Below are 13,822 nucleotides of genomic sequence, written 5' to 3'. Positions count from 1 at the left end.
TATATTCAACAATGATAATAATTCTATATTATAAATTACACTATATTATTTATAATATATATTTTTCTTAACATGACGAGGCTCGAACATTTAATGCATAGGTTAAAGACTTCACAAACAACGATCGTAACCCCCAAGCCGCGCTAGCCTATCTCGCTACTGGTGATTATTTCTTTTACCATAACTATACATTTGTCCAAGGCTTAACTGAATACGAGCTTGTGCATCAATAACGGCCATTTTATTTTTCGCGATGGCGCAAAGACACCGTATAATAAGAGGTCTGTTCAATAATGTTAACCTTTTTGGACATAGTAGTGCTATCGCCATCTGGTTCTAATAATACACAATAATTTTCTTTAAAGTTAATTTAAAATATCTTAAATTCATTTAAAATTAACAAAATTAGAAAGGTCCTTAGACAATTCAATAAAGAACGTTGGTTTAAAATTTGAACCTTAACGGACCAACCGTTTTTCCTCTAGCCCTAGCTAAATAATTTAACGTTAAGTGACGTCACAGAGCTCTTTACTCTCCAAAATCTCGCCCCAAAAATTTTAATTTTCTCCCATAGCGTGAAGGACTCTATCTAATGTTAAAAATCTTGTTAGCTATATATACACTTGGACGACCGTCAGCTGCTGTTACAGACGATATCGATAACACGTTATCAAATACCATAGAAATCTCATAGGTAACTAGAATGCTGCCGCCTACGGCCGAGATTGTCGCCAGTTCGTTTTGAACCTTCAGCCAATGAGAGGCCGTAGAGTGGTTCCGCCAAGGAGGATAATAATCCTCCTTGGTTCCGCTACTATCGCGGGAGATCAAGGTTCATAGAGAAAAATACACCATTGGCGGGAGATAGGTGACGTCATTCTCTCTGGTGACATTAAATTCTTATCAGAACCACTCTTTGAGCTCTGATTGGCTGAGATCTGGCTATCGTCTGCCACGGCGTTTGGTCCATTTGCCAGTTAGACGGCAGCATTCTAGTTACCAGACTTGGAATTAGCGGGAGTCTTAATTGGGGCCAATGGCTCTTAATAAAAATCAATGGGCTCTTAAAATAAATCATTCGAACGGGGGTTACGGGCCACCGGGGCTCTCAATTTAATTAAAAAATATGTATTAAACATTTTACGGAAATTTCTGGAATATGATTTGTACGCCGTTTTTGAAACTCTGTTTTCCTACCCTATACGAGAGCGGGATCTAAAGTTACAAATGATTTTAAAGTTAATAAATGTTATGTAAGTAACGTAACCATTTTTTATTTTCCTATTTTCCCTACCTAATTTTAATTTTTTCCCCCATTCCCCCCCCCCCGCTTGGGCCAGTGGCTCTCAATAAAAATAAACTTAAAAAATATCACTATTTCCAAGTCTGCTAGTTACCTATGAGATTTCTATGTCAAATACACAATCGCTTATTGGCTAAATCTAAAAAATGCCTTTTTACGAAATAATTCAGTGAAAAAACCGAATTTCACTGAAATAATGCTTTTGTGAGAAGCGTAAATCTTAAAAACTAAGAGGGCTAGAAAACAGACTGATTCAGATTTGGTATCATCACCATCGACCATAGAAATCTCATAGGTAACTAGAATGCTGCCGTGTAACTGGCAAATGGGCCAAACGCCGTGGCAGACGATAGCCAGATCTCAGCCAATCAGAGCTCAAAGAGTGGTTCTGCCAAGAATTTAATGTCACCAGAGAGAATGACGTCACCTATCTTATGCTATACGGGATTTACGAGAGCATTTCTGTGGGCGCCGTCATAAGATGTCGGCACGCCTTTTTCATTGGCTGCATCGAAGCCGGTAGCTTCCACAGCACTAGCCTCCAAAAAGGGGGCGGTTACCTCGTAAATCGCGTATAGTAGCGGATCCAAGGAGGATTATTATCCTCCTTGGCGGAACCACTCTACGGCCTCTCATTGGCTGAAGGTTCAAGGCGAACTGGCGTCAAGCTCGGCCGTAGGCGGCAGCATTCTAGTTACCTATGAGATTTCTATGCCATCGACTTACTCAAAATGTAAAAAATTGGTCGTTAATGACTTTGTGCAAAATACGGCAGTTAAGAACTCAAATTAAAAATTAAACTGCAACTGCAAGTAAATAACAGTTCGAAGATAAACAAATTTGATAAGCGCAGATTTTAATAAACATTAATAGGACTGAACATAGAGATAGAAAAGAAATAGAGGCACTATTGTATCTGGCGAAGTTGACTGCGAGTGCCGACCCCCTTTTCGCCAATGTAGGAGGCCATGAGATGGGCAGATTACGTGGCGCCATCGACGCGCGGTGAAATGAAATACAATATTCCTTTTTGAAAATCAACTGTCATTTGATGTAAACAAAGGAAGGATAGATGGCGTTGCAAATTCTGCCCATCTCCGCTTTCATACATGCGCGGGGGGGGGGGGGGGGATGAATTTTCCCAATCAAAATAGGGGTGACTTAACGCGGTAATCTTCCCTCTATTTCTTTTCTATCTCTATGGGACCAGCGTTGCCAGACGTACGATAATTATCGCACAGTGCGATAATTTAATCAAAATTTTTAGAGCGTACTATAATTTTCATGGCGTACGATATCGTACCATTATTTCGATAATTCTGCCTCAACGTATCTATAATGTACGATAATCTTTAGATTTTTTTAAAAACCTACGAACGATTTATATTTTATTATTAATTTATATGACTTTTCTACTTAAAATGAATGATATACATTTTCTGTACGCGTAGTCCAGAGTGTGAGTTTATTACTCCTAGCTATTACCGCATTTTTTTAAACATTTTTAAACATATTAAGTTCAGTTAATAATGATAATAGACATTTTGTTTATTTCCCTGAAATAAAACTCCCGTAGTGTTTTAAAAAATCATCTAAATTCAACGCATTTATGTATGAATTAAAATTTATCGCCAAAAAGAAATGTACGATAATTTTCCAGGAAAATCGATAATTTTTTGGCCTAGATACGATAATTTAAGATTTACGATCTGGCAACGCTGTATGGGACTGAATATAGCGTCATGCCTTAATGTGTTCTTTAACTTCTTTGATATTTATCGTTTTAATTAACTCGTGCGATACTCAAATTTCAATTTAAGCGTACGTATTGTGGTGACGAAACGCATTTTGGGGGTGGGTAAGTAAGGTTTTTAAATATAATGAATTTTACAACTTTCAATAAAATATAGCAATAAAAGATAAACTTTTTCTATAAAACTCGGGTTTAAATTTCTTACTTTATTTTAAACTCTTTTCGAGCTCTAACCAAGGCCCATTGCATGCTTGACTTTTTTTGTTCTAAAAGAAGAGTGAAGAGTCAAGGCCCTAAATTTTGCGAAATAATTATATAGTACTATTTTGGTAAAGGATGAGCAGCTCGACCTAGATCCCGTTCTTTGAGGAAATATTGAGTTATCCTAGTACCTCCATTATTTATTTTGACGTTTAGTGACGTAGGTAACTAGTTGGCAGTATTAGGATGTATTAGCCTAATAGAATACTTGAAGAAACACTAAAAAGTTAATTTTTAATAACTTTTTCTTCAAACTAGGTGTTTAAGGCGGAGGAGCCTTTTGACTTATCTAGCTCAAAATTATAATATTGCTAAGCTTTTAACTAGCATAATGGCTCGTGGACAACAAAAAGTACAATCGCAACAACGTAATGCTAAAAAGCAGCAAGATATGAAAAGGGCTGCTGGTCATGACCAAAAAGCTGCCGCCCAGAAAGCTCTAGTTCATACCTGTACAGTCTGTAAGGTGAGAAAGCTTAGTGTGCCATTAACTTTAACTTTTAAATCTAATTTAAAACTCTCATTTTCAGGCCCAAATGCCGGATCCCAAGACTTACAAGCAGCATTTTGAAAACAAGCATCCAAAAATGCCTTTGCCAGAAGATTTAAAAGATGTGGCTAGCTAAAAGAAAAAGAAAACTGTTTAAAGAAAATGTGGGAGAAAGTAATTTTTAAAACTCAAAACGTTGTATGACTATTGCCTCAAGTGGAGTTATTGACAAAAGTTTAAAATTTATATAAAAAAATGTGGGTTTTCTTTTCTTAACTTTTTTCATAAGAGCACAAAAATACCACCTCAAATCCATGCCTTTATTAAATTGTAATATTTCTGACGTAGTATCAAGTTTAAAATAAAGTCAGAAATATACTGTTTTATACATTTCTATAGTAAATAGTCATTGATAAATCTTTGGCATCTTGGCTGTAAAAAGTTTGGTTTTTTAATAAAAATGTAAATTTTAATAAATACTTTTGGTTTATAAACTAAAGGAACCCACTTACATTTTTAAACTACCATACTAAGGACAATTAAAATGAATTCAAAATTTTATTTAACCAACTTGCTTTACAAATTACATTACAATGTAAACAATGCATTTTTTTGAGTTGATAATTAGTGAAACAATGATCAGTAATTTTGCTTCATTTAAAAAGTAAAAAAAAAAAACAAACAAACACTTCCAAGACTTCAATTATTTTTATTAAACTAAATTATAAATATTAGAAAAAAAAGTATATATTTATATAGAAAAAAACATCTGGCACATTTTTTCTTTTTATTAGAGTTAGCTTTGTTTAGAGGTTAGTCAAAATCAGCAACTTTGTATATGAAGACTAATTTTTTACTTTGATAAAATTGGTATATTTGACTGATTGAGAATTTTTTTGATATTCCCCTCGATCAATAATTAATTATATTACAACAGATCTTTTTACTTAATTATATCTTATGAAAAGATTTTTAAATATTATAAACGGATTTATATACAATACTTCACTTTTTTAACGATTAATTTTATATTTACATTTTACAATAAAAAAGGATTTACTCGTTAAAATATTAATAATAAATTTTTGCACTGCCAAAACAAATCACATTCTTGGTACTAGACAAAGTTTCTAGCCCTTTTGTGCAAGATTCAAGGAAAATATTGAATATACTGCTACACAGGCATTACCATACACAAGTATATTGTACATTAAAACAACGCCAACTATATTTTTAAGGATACAAAATTTGAAACTTGGCACAATTAAAGCCTAAACTAAGTCTAGTCACATTTCACTTTTAAAAGGGAAAAAAGTTTAGTTTTGGATTTTAAAACTAAATCGATGAAATGGATAAGTGTATTTTTAAATTGTCTTTCACTGGGGTATCTTTATCACTAGCGTAACCAAACCTTGATTTTTATATTTCAGAAGAGACTGTTTACCAAAAACTTATTTCAAAATTAAATTTAGTTTCATTATTCTGTCACGGATTAAAAATTATAGGCTGAAATCTTTTATGAAGTCAATTTCATCATCGTACAAATGTTTGCAGTAGAATTTATCTTCCTAAAAAAATACCTAGCCCTTTTATTATGTATTATGCAGACAGTTGATATAGAGAATGCACATATAAATCCTCTTTCATAAATTTTTGACTAGCTCTTAATTCTGATAGCTTTGTTGTTGTTGTTGTTTTGTTCTACGCAATAAGCAAATTTCTTGAGCCATTCAAATATGCAAGTTCATTCTTAAACTCTGCCATCCCTTACACTATCAGAAACGTATTTAAGGCCACGTGACTTTTCGATATCAATTTCAGAGTAGCAGGTGCAACTATTATTGTCAACTGAGTTGTCAATGGCAGATGTAGGCTGACAATCAACAGATCCAGAGTTTCCGGTTGTTAGCGATGTTCTGGGAACTTTTTCATCTCTGTCAGATGGAGTTACAAACTGTAATTTGGCATAATTCAGTTCAGTTTTCTCTCTCCCAGTATTTGAAAAAACATTTGAATTACAAGGCAAAGCTGAAGAAGGGCCCGTTTTAATATTTTCATAGGAAGCTTCGGTGAATGAATGAGTCAACGCAGGTTTCACCATATTAGGATAATTTTCCATATTTATGGAATTTAATCTATCTAAATTTTGAGCTCCTGGAAGTGAATTGAAGGAATTAGGCGGAGTTTTCTTGGTAAATAACTGGCTTTTTGTGACTTGGTCAGTTAACATTGTTGAATCCGACATAGCTGAAACTTTCTTGGTCAAATTAGAGGGTATAGGAATGGCACAAGATGAAGCTAGGCAGTAAACATCTTCCTCCGGCTTTTTGAAAACAGACGAAATGGGTAGTTTTGGGATTACCGAAAAGTTACAATTTGTTTGGCGGTCAGCTTGCTTTTCAGAAATCTTGTTTTTGGTATTTTCGCCATGATCCATTTCAAAATAGTCTGATGATTGGCCACGTTTGCTATCAGGGTTTGGAGGATAATTGACATAACTGTGGTTTGCAAAATTATCATGGTCAATCATTTCATTAAAATTGCGTGAGTTAGCAAGTGTGTGTTGACAATGATTTATTTTTGCTGGAACTGCTTTAGTTGGGTCATATTCTGTATTGATTAGGACATATTCATCTTCTTCAAGTTTCTTCGTCTTAGTCTCAAATTGCGTTACAGATGTTCGAACAGATGATTTTTCTGGTATTTGATCAGAAGGATTTCTCAAAATTTTATCAGTTGTTCTCAAAAAAACATGATCCAATGTTTTCACAGGAATAGAATCAGTTGGTTGCCCAGGATTTTCTTGGGATATCTTTACAGGAATCTGATCAGTAAATTTTCCAGTCATATTGAAATATGGGTTTTCAACGGCTGTTGATTTTTCTGCAACTTTTAAATTATTAATAGGAACATCAGTTTCGATTTTTAAAGAGGGAGGGTTTTGTTCGTGGGATTGCGAGGTGATCTGATTGGTTTTGTTTACATCATTCGGATTTTTAGCATTCAAAACAGTGGATGAGATTGATGGCGATTGCCTGCTGTTAGGTTTTTGTCGTTGGGAGCCAACTGAGAAACGGCGCTTATCGTGGGATCCGCTTGTTTTAAAAACAATTTCCATATGATTATCTTCTCTACTATCTGAACTTCTAGAGACTGGAAGTTTGTTAAATCTTGAACTCCAATTTCTAAAATTTGGTAAAATTGGAGCGCTTGATGATTTTTTAGAAACTTTAGCATCTAAAGTCTTGGATACGCCCAGTTCTCTATCAATTCCAGAAACTAACGGAAGAGCGGTTCCAGATGCCAAAGGAGACCCTGCTATTCGCCTCTGCCTAAGAGCCTGACTTCCAGTAGAGAAGGCTCGACCGCGAATATCATCAGAATTCTTACAGGTTTCTACCTAAAAATTAAAAGGAAACCAAAATAATTTGTAATAATACTAAATGAGAAGTACAAGAAGTACCTGTGGTCGACAGCCCAAGGAATAAGCTCTGACAGGTCTGAGACTATAATCTTCATCTTCACTCAAAAATGACCTCACCTAATTTGATTGACAAAAATTAATTTTGTAAAAATTCTTTAAGAACCAAATATATTAAAATGTCATTACTTTTTCCAATGGGGGAAATTCAGCATCAGCTGGAGAGCAGCTTAGAGACGATTCTTGAAAGCTATGGTTACTGCGAGGGCTAGACATGTGTTCAACGTAATCACTTGGAGGACCAGACCGTGGAATAGATTTGGGTAGCGAGGAATTAAAACCCATACTAAAGTATGAATTTGACGAACTTATATTGTCATTTGAGGAGAAGACCCCACCGGGCGCCATTTTGACATAGCCAGGGGGGTCTTTCTTTGAATGATTGTCATCAACGGGTAGACTGGGACTCATGGAGAAATAATCACCATGCGCTATAAAAATATTCCATAGTAAAGAATGATATAATTTAATCTGGGAAATAAATTTTAACAAATAGTAACTAACTCGTTGACGAATTGGACTGCGGAGACGCCATATCCACGTAATTGTTAGAATGAGTACTCTCGCCAAGAGAAACAGAGGAATCTACCAATGGTTTGGAAGAGGATGATGATTGACCACCTATCTTAGTTGAGGTTAAATTTAAGGACGACGGGGTTGATTTAGGTTTAGAATTTTTAGTAACTGAATTCATAGTTAAATAATCAGAAGTGGTTGATGCTGCGGAAGACGCAACTGAGATGGTTGAGGAAGTTGAATAAGCTGCAGAGAATCTAGAGTCTTCGTCAACACCACTATCTGTCATATTTTGACCTGGAAATCCAAGAAACAAAATTAAAGAATTGATTTAAAATCTTCTTTTAGCCAACTGTACCAAGTGCCATTGCGCAATAATCTTCTTCCGCAATTGTTGGTTCAGTAAGATGTGATCCTTCCAAGGGATAACTCAAGTACCTGCTTGATGAAATGGAAAGCAGCAAAATTTTGTATGAGTTTTCAACTTTTAACTAGTTTTAAATATTATTATACCTGTGATGAAAATCGTTTTCAAACTCATCAATTGAAAGGGAGCTGCCAGCACTATCGGAATAACCTCCGGAACTTGGACTTAGTGGGTTAGGGCCGATGGGTGGAGAACAGGTGGTCAAATTATTCAAATGTCCATAAGTACATGTACTATGAGGGCGCCCGAGTTCAAAATGAGGTCTAAGAAAATAGAATGAAATTAAATTTACACAAGAAATCTTGGTTTAAATTAAAAACAAACCTAGGGCCCAGGTCACGATGTCCTTCACTGACGGTTCTAGATCGAGTGGGCAAACTATCACAGCGGTCTCTCATGGCTTGAACCAAAGCCGCTCCTCCACTTACACTAGATACGCTGTTTCTTTCTGAACCAGAAACTGAACCAGACACAGATGTGTTGGATCCTCCACCCGTTCCAGTGATACTACCGGAACTTCCCATTAAACTAGTGCCAGTATAACAAGATGTAGTTCCTTGTCTTGACGAATGAGATCTACCATTTTCACTGGTAGAAGCACTACGAGGTCGAAATATGGGACCAAACTCATCTTCAGCACGAGAATGTTTCATTGCGCTGAAAAAATTTGCAAGTTAAAATTACACTCCCAAAATTAAAAAAAATATACTATAATCACTTTAATATAGTTTCATGCATATTTTGGGCAATCACAGTGTCTTCCGTTTGCATCCAAATTTCACCAGCACCAGTGATGGAATTACGGCCAGTTTCCATAAAGAAAAAGCAATCAGAGTGGCCACAACGTCTGATTCCAATCAACTGTTACAAAAATAAAGTAAATCATTAGATTAAATAAGTTATAAGAATTAAAAGGACTGGCACTTACAGGAAAATCTAAAGATTCTTTTCCCTCTGCCATTTTAACGAGAGACAGGGTCGTTGAAGTTAAACAAAGACGTCTTTGTCCACACAAATCAGGGCATTTACTAGCCAAGCCTTTGCTCTTCACGGTTATTTGCCACATAAACTCTGTTCGTAAACATTAAATTTCATTAGTAACTAATGAGAAACCAGGGATAGCTTTCAATCAAGTACCAAAATTTGGTTTAGGTTGAGCTTCTTTGGCTATAGTTGTTATATTTCCTTCTTGGGTAACTTGACCTTGTTGCAAGGCAAGAAGCCAGGTCAGCCATTCTTCGAGCTCAGCTTCTGTTTCCGGAACTATCGAAAAGCAATCATCCTTGGTGTACAAAGCAATAGCCAATTTGTGTTTAGAATCCATTTTCTTGTTGATATTAAAGCACGCTTGAAGAACAATGCTTCTTTTTGGATTTGATTTCATACGCTTTTCATTATCATAATACTCCAGCCTAGCTGGGCCAGAGTCACTTTCAGCCCGAAGTACGAAAAACTTCTTTTTCATTGTCTGTGTGTAAACAATTATTTAGAGGAGTGAGCAATTTCAATCAATATAAATGTAATACCTTATACTTTCTTAAATAGCCACTTTTCACAATATCACTTTTGGTGTCATCACTACCAGAAGGATCATTCGATTTTGAAATATTGCTAGTGGTAGCATTGGTTGAAGTTGAATCTACACTATTAGTTTTGCTCAACAACGGTTTCACGTTTGGTAGCATTTTAACCTGAGGGAAAAAATTTAGCTTGCTGACTTTTAAAATTTATAGGTAAATAAAAAATCACAGGTTAAAAATACAAGAACCTTTCTCAGTAATAAGGAGGACACCCCCTCCTTCTCTTTTTGTATAGCTATATGTTAAAATTTAGGTGTCACAATATGTAAAACCCCAGCATTTCAAAGTTGACTTCGCATTTGTAATTTTGAAATTATATTTTCCAAATAAACAATGGTCTGATTAAATAACATGAACTTTTCAGCTAATTTCAAAGTAATATATATTGCGCATTTTTAATATATGTAAATTATCCATTTACTATTGATTATAATTATTTATGTAATAAAAATTGTGAAAGACAAAATACTAGTACTAGAGGAAGATAAATATTGTTTGTCCTTGAATCAAGCATGCATTTACTAACCTTAACTAATATTCTTATAGAGAATAGTATTCATAACAAATAGAATTTACAATACCGAAAAACGCATTAAACATTTAAAACTGTGAATAATAAATAACAATTTTGGTTCTGCTAATGTAAAAATTAAAAAAAAAAATTGTGCCTTTCAGTAATTTGATTTTATCTAAGGCCTAGGCTTATCACGGTAGCCTTGGCAAATATGTGGTTAGACTAAGTTAATAATGCATACGCAGTTATAAAACCAAATAAACATGCAAAAATAAACATTTAGGGAATACTTGAAAATATTCTTACTGTGATATTATTTCGTAAGAAAAACGATTTCATTTAATTTTAGACCATGACCAAACCCCTACCAGTCACTGTGGTCCACCACGAGCAACACTGTTTTACATAAAAAAGTAATTTTAGGATATAGTTGGAATACGATGATAAAAACAAAATAGCGGGATCATAGATAATGAGCGGGAATATACCTTTCGCAAATTATAGAACATCGTAAGTTTAGCTTTACCTATATAATTATCTCTTCAGTGGTTCTCGTCTTTTCAGTCTGCTTTGTACAATATTATGACTTTTTAATAATTTTGGATACAGCTGGAATAACGAAGTAAAACAGATAGCAAAGGAAGCTAATTTTATGGTCCTTGGAATGAGTTCCATATTTCTTAATTGCAGAAGTTTGTTATCGAAGTTGACCGTGTGAAAATGGCTTCCTCCTTGGGCTCGTGAAATTTACGTTGTCATTTTCTTTCAAATCTATTAAATTAAAGGTATTGTACTAAATATTTATTATTTTTGGAATCAAAATGTGTTGAAGCAATCAAGAGTTTTATGTTTTATTTGTTTACCATTTATCAATAATATATAAAACTTGTTTACAACAGAATTTGTTTCTGCCATATAAGGGGTAACTTTATATATCCATAATGAGTAACGCTGGAATTTCAAGATCTGGTAGAGTGCGAAAAAAGTCTGCAAAGCTGATGGAAATGGATGATGATGGTGTCCCGATTACTATAAGTTCTGGGATTATCCCTCCAAATTTTGGAAAACACAATCAATCTTATCCCAAGTCAAAGAAGATGTCAAAAATGTCTGATGATTCGGAATCAGAGAAAGTGCCAGAGTCAAAAAAAATAACTCCATTAAAAATACCTAAAGCCACACCAATGACCATGACACTTCCTGTAAAAAAACGGCATCCAAACACAAATATGAGTTCCATATCAAATTTGCCACCTGTTGCGGCGGCTGTTGCTGCTACTGCAAGTCCGATGAAAATGATTAAAATGCCATTTGCATCCACAATCGCAAATCGAGGAAAACAACAACCTATGAACAGTAGAATAGGAATTGTTCCCACTGGTATCTATTATTACATTTTTATTATTAAGTTTGTGTCTTAATTAATTAATTTAAATAGGCTCATCAGATTCTTCATCTTCATCATCTTCTTCATCAACTTCTTCCTCTTCAGACTCGAGCGATTCAAATTCGGACAGTGATTCCGACAATATCATGGGAAAGATGAATGTTATTCAGCCAGGATCAATCATTTCCAAAGCTAAATCCCGCATGAATGCGAACACCAAACCTGTGATTGTGAAGAAGGAAAAAATGCCTATCATTCAAAATAATGCAACGTTAAATAAAGTCAAACCTTCCAGTTTCTTTTCTCCTAATGTAATTTAATTAACATAAATTTTTTTATTAGAATTATAATAAAAATTGTTTTTTGTACAGGCCGTAGGACCATTAGGTTTGGATGATGATGATGATGATGATGATGATAGCGATAGCGAAAGTAACTTTTTTAAATTACGTTGTATCTATTTATATCAAATTCCAAAATTCTCTATTTCTTAGGTGATGATGACAGTAGTGATGACGATGATGAGGATGATGATAAATTAAAGATTGTGGAAGAACAAACGCCTAAAAAGGGAAAAAAACTTCCCCTACCAAAAATTAAAAAAGAGCCAGTATCACCCAAGAAAAATTTAAATTCTGGGGGACGTAAAGGAAAAAGCCCAAATTCTGCCATAAATGCTGCCGCTGCTGTTTTGGCTAATCTGGGAAATCCTGCTGGCCTTGCTATGCATGATGATGGCTCCTCTAACAGCAACCCTGACGACTTTTTTCCCACAAAAATAAAAGAAGAAAAAATGGATAAATCCAACAAGAAAAGTATCTGTATTCGAGAGAAGAAGCCTATGAAGGGCAGAGTTGGAAGAAAAAAAAAGATGAAAGATGAGAGCAAAGTTCCCAGGCCAATGACAGCTTATATGTTGTGGTGTCAGAGTAACAGGAAGAAAATTGTGTCACAATATCCCAAAATGGACTTTTCAACAATTAGCAAAAAAATGGGAGAGGTTTGGCAGTCGTTGGGAGACAAAGAAAAAATGGCCTGGAAGAGAAAAAGCAAAAAATTAGCTAATAAGAGGTTGACTTTCATCAGCACAGGGAAAACTTCCGATCCAAATTTGAAAATATTATCTCAGCACATTTTGGGTGGAACTGGGGCTTTGCTAAACCGACCAGGAGAGGATGGATTTAGTAGTTCCAACCGGTTACTCAGTGGTTCCAGTGTGAACAGTTTGAATACCAGTATTCTCTCAGCTAGTGTAAGCGCTTTAGGAAGTGGTGGAGAAACAGTACGGCCAGTTGGAACAGCGCCTATTGATGTTGCGGCCCATTTGAAACTTTTGGGAGAGTCTCTAAGCATAATTGGACAGAGACTGACAGAACATGAAGTGATACTATTTTATAATTTCAGGTTTTTTATTAGTTGTTTTTATTTGATTTTGTATTTTTTAGGGTCAAATTGCTGTTTCTGGTAGTTTGTCTGTTCTGCTAGATTCAACTTTATGTGCTTTAGCACCATTAATGTGCTTAACCTCTCAAGTCAAGTCATTAGATGGCTGTTCAAATGATGTATTGGGTTCTGTATTGGACAACGTGGCTTATATTATGCCAGGACTGTAAATACATCATTGATTAGTGACGAAAAATCGCTCTTAAATTATCATTGTTAATATATTCATAACACTATACTTCATCCCTCACACGTTTTCAATCGCGAGGTAAACTGGTTTAATAAATCAATGTCTCTTTGAACTTGTAGAAATTTCTATTCTATGAATAAGGGAGCAACTGGTTGTACTTATTATGCAGAAGATGGCGCTATTAAACACAAAATGATTTTCCCTTTTAATAAGCATCATCTCAAATGAGGTTTGTCCTGAGATAGCTTTGCTAATTAATAGTTAAGTAATAAATCTAGGGATGGCGCCACTGTCATGGTGTCACATGCTAGCCGCCATGACAGGATGTTTAATCAAGAAAGTGTATTGGCGGCCTCTGTTGGAATATATCACCTAAAACGACCTAAACGCAAGGAGAGTTAGTTGTAAACAAAAAAAAATGGCGGTCACCTAATTTTAGCGGTTCTTAACGAGGCTTAAGTGTTCAAAACAAATGGA

At 35.0% G+C, this 13,822-nt stretch overlaps 3 protein-coding genes across 8 annotated transcripts; 2 read left to right on the top strand and 1 right to left on the bottom strand.

The window, feature by feature from the left end:
• The first annotated feature begins 3,055 nt into the window (after positions 1-3,055).
• Positions 3,056-4,155, top strand: LOC149940688 (transcriptional regulator ZNF706-like). Of its 4 annotated transcripts, none has more exons than XM_090177066.1 (3): positions 3,056-3,161; positions 3,576-3,783; positions 3,848-4,155. In XM_090177066.1, exons 2-3 carry the CDS (start codon positions 3,649-3,651, stop codon positions 3,941-3,943), a joined length of 231 nt encoding a protein of 76 aa, XP_090033192.1. In that variant the 5' UTR covers positions 3,056-3,161; positions 3,576-3,648; the 3' UTR covers positions 3,944-4,155. The 4 variants fall into 4 exon arrangements, with proteins under 4 accessions (XP_090033192.1, XP_090033194.1, XP_090033195.1 ...); XM_090177068.1 differs by having other exon boundaries at positions 3,068-3,157; XM_090177069.1 differs by lacking the exon at positions 3,056-3,161 and adding an exon at positions 3,268-3,477.
• Positions 4,156-4,415: 260 nt separating this feature from the next.
• Positions 4,416-10,900, bottom strand: chico (insulin receptor substrate 1 chico). Of its 3 annotated transcripts, none has more exons than XM_090177062.1 (13): positions 10,814-10,900; positions 10,632-10,721; positions 9,758-9,922; positions 9,369-9,699; positions 9,160-9,302; positions 8,950-9,092; positions 8,556-8,888; positions 8,318-8,494; positions 8,163-8,245; positions 7,793-8,101; positions 7,418-7,719; positions 7,271-7,348; positions 4,416-7,207 (listed from the first exon to the last, which is right to left on the bottom strand). In XM_090177062.1, the coding sequence occupies exons 2-13, from the start codon at positions 10,662-10,664 to the stop codon at positions 5,558-5,560; spliced, it is 3,747 nt and encodes a 1,248-aa protein (XP_090033188.1). In that variant the 5' UTR covers positions 10,665-10,721; positions 10,814-10,900; the 3' UTR covers positions 4,416-5,557. The 3 variants fall into 3 exon arrangements, with proteins under 3 accessions (XP_090033188.1, XP_090033189.1, XP_090033191.1); XM_090177063.1 differs by having other exon boundaries at positions 10,852-10,867; XM_090177065.1 differs by having other exon boundaries at positions 4,417-7,207; positions 8,163-8,242.
• A 132-nt stretch (positions 10,901-11,032) lies between these two features.
• Positions 11,033-13,433, top strand: LOC149940686 (uncharacterized). The gene is made up of 6 exons (XM_090178776.1): positions 11,033-11,110; positions 11,225-11,705; positions 11,764-12,023; positions 12,084-12,144; positions 12,207-13,093; positions 13,158-13,433. Exons 2-6 carry the CDS (start codon positions 11,267-11,269, stop codon positions 13,323-13,325), a joined length of 1,815 nt encoding a protein of 604 aa, XP_090034902.1. The 5' UTR covers positions 11,033-11,110; positions 11,225-11,266; the 3' UTR covers positions 13,326-13,433.
• Positions 13,434-13,822: the final 389 nt, after the last annotated feature.

The sequence above is a fragment of the Leiobunum rupestre genome, chromosome 6 (assembly GCF_980474605.1).
Source record: "Leiobunum rupestre chromosome 6, qqLeiRupe1.1.hap1, whole genome shotgun sequence".
Taxonomy (NCBI): domain Eukaryota; kingdom Metazoa; phylum Arthropoda; class Arachnida; order Opiliones; family Sclerosomatidae; genus Leiobunum; species Leiobunum rupestre.
Note: the sequence above shows the minus strand (reverse complement) of the source record. Positions and strands in the feature narration are given on the sequence as shown.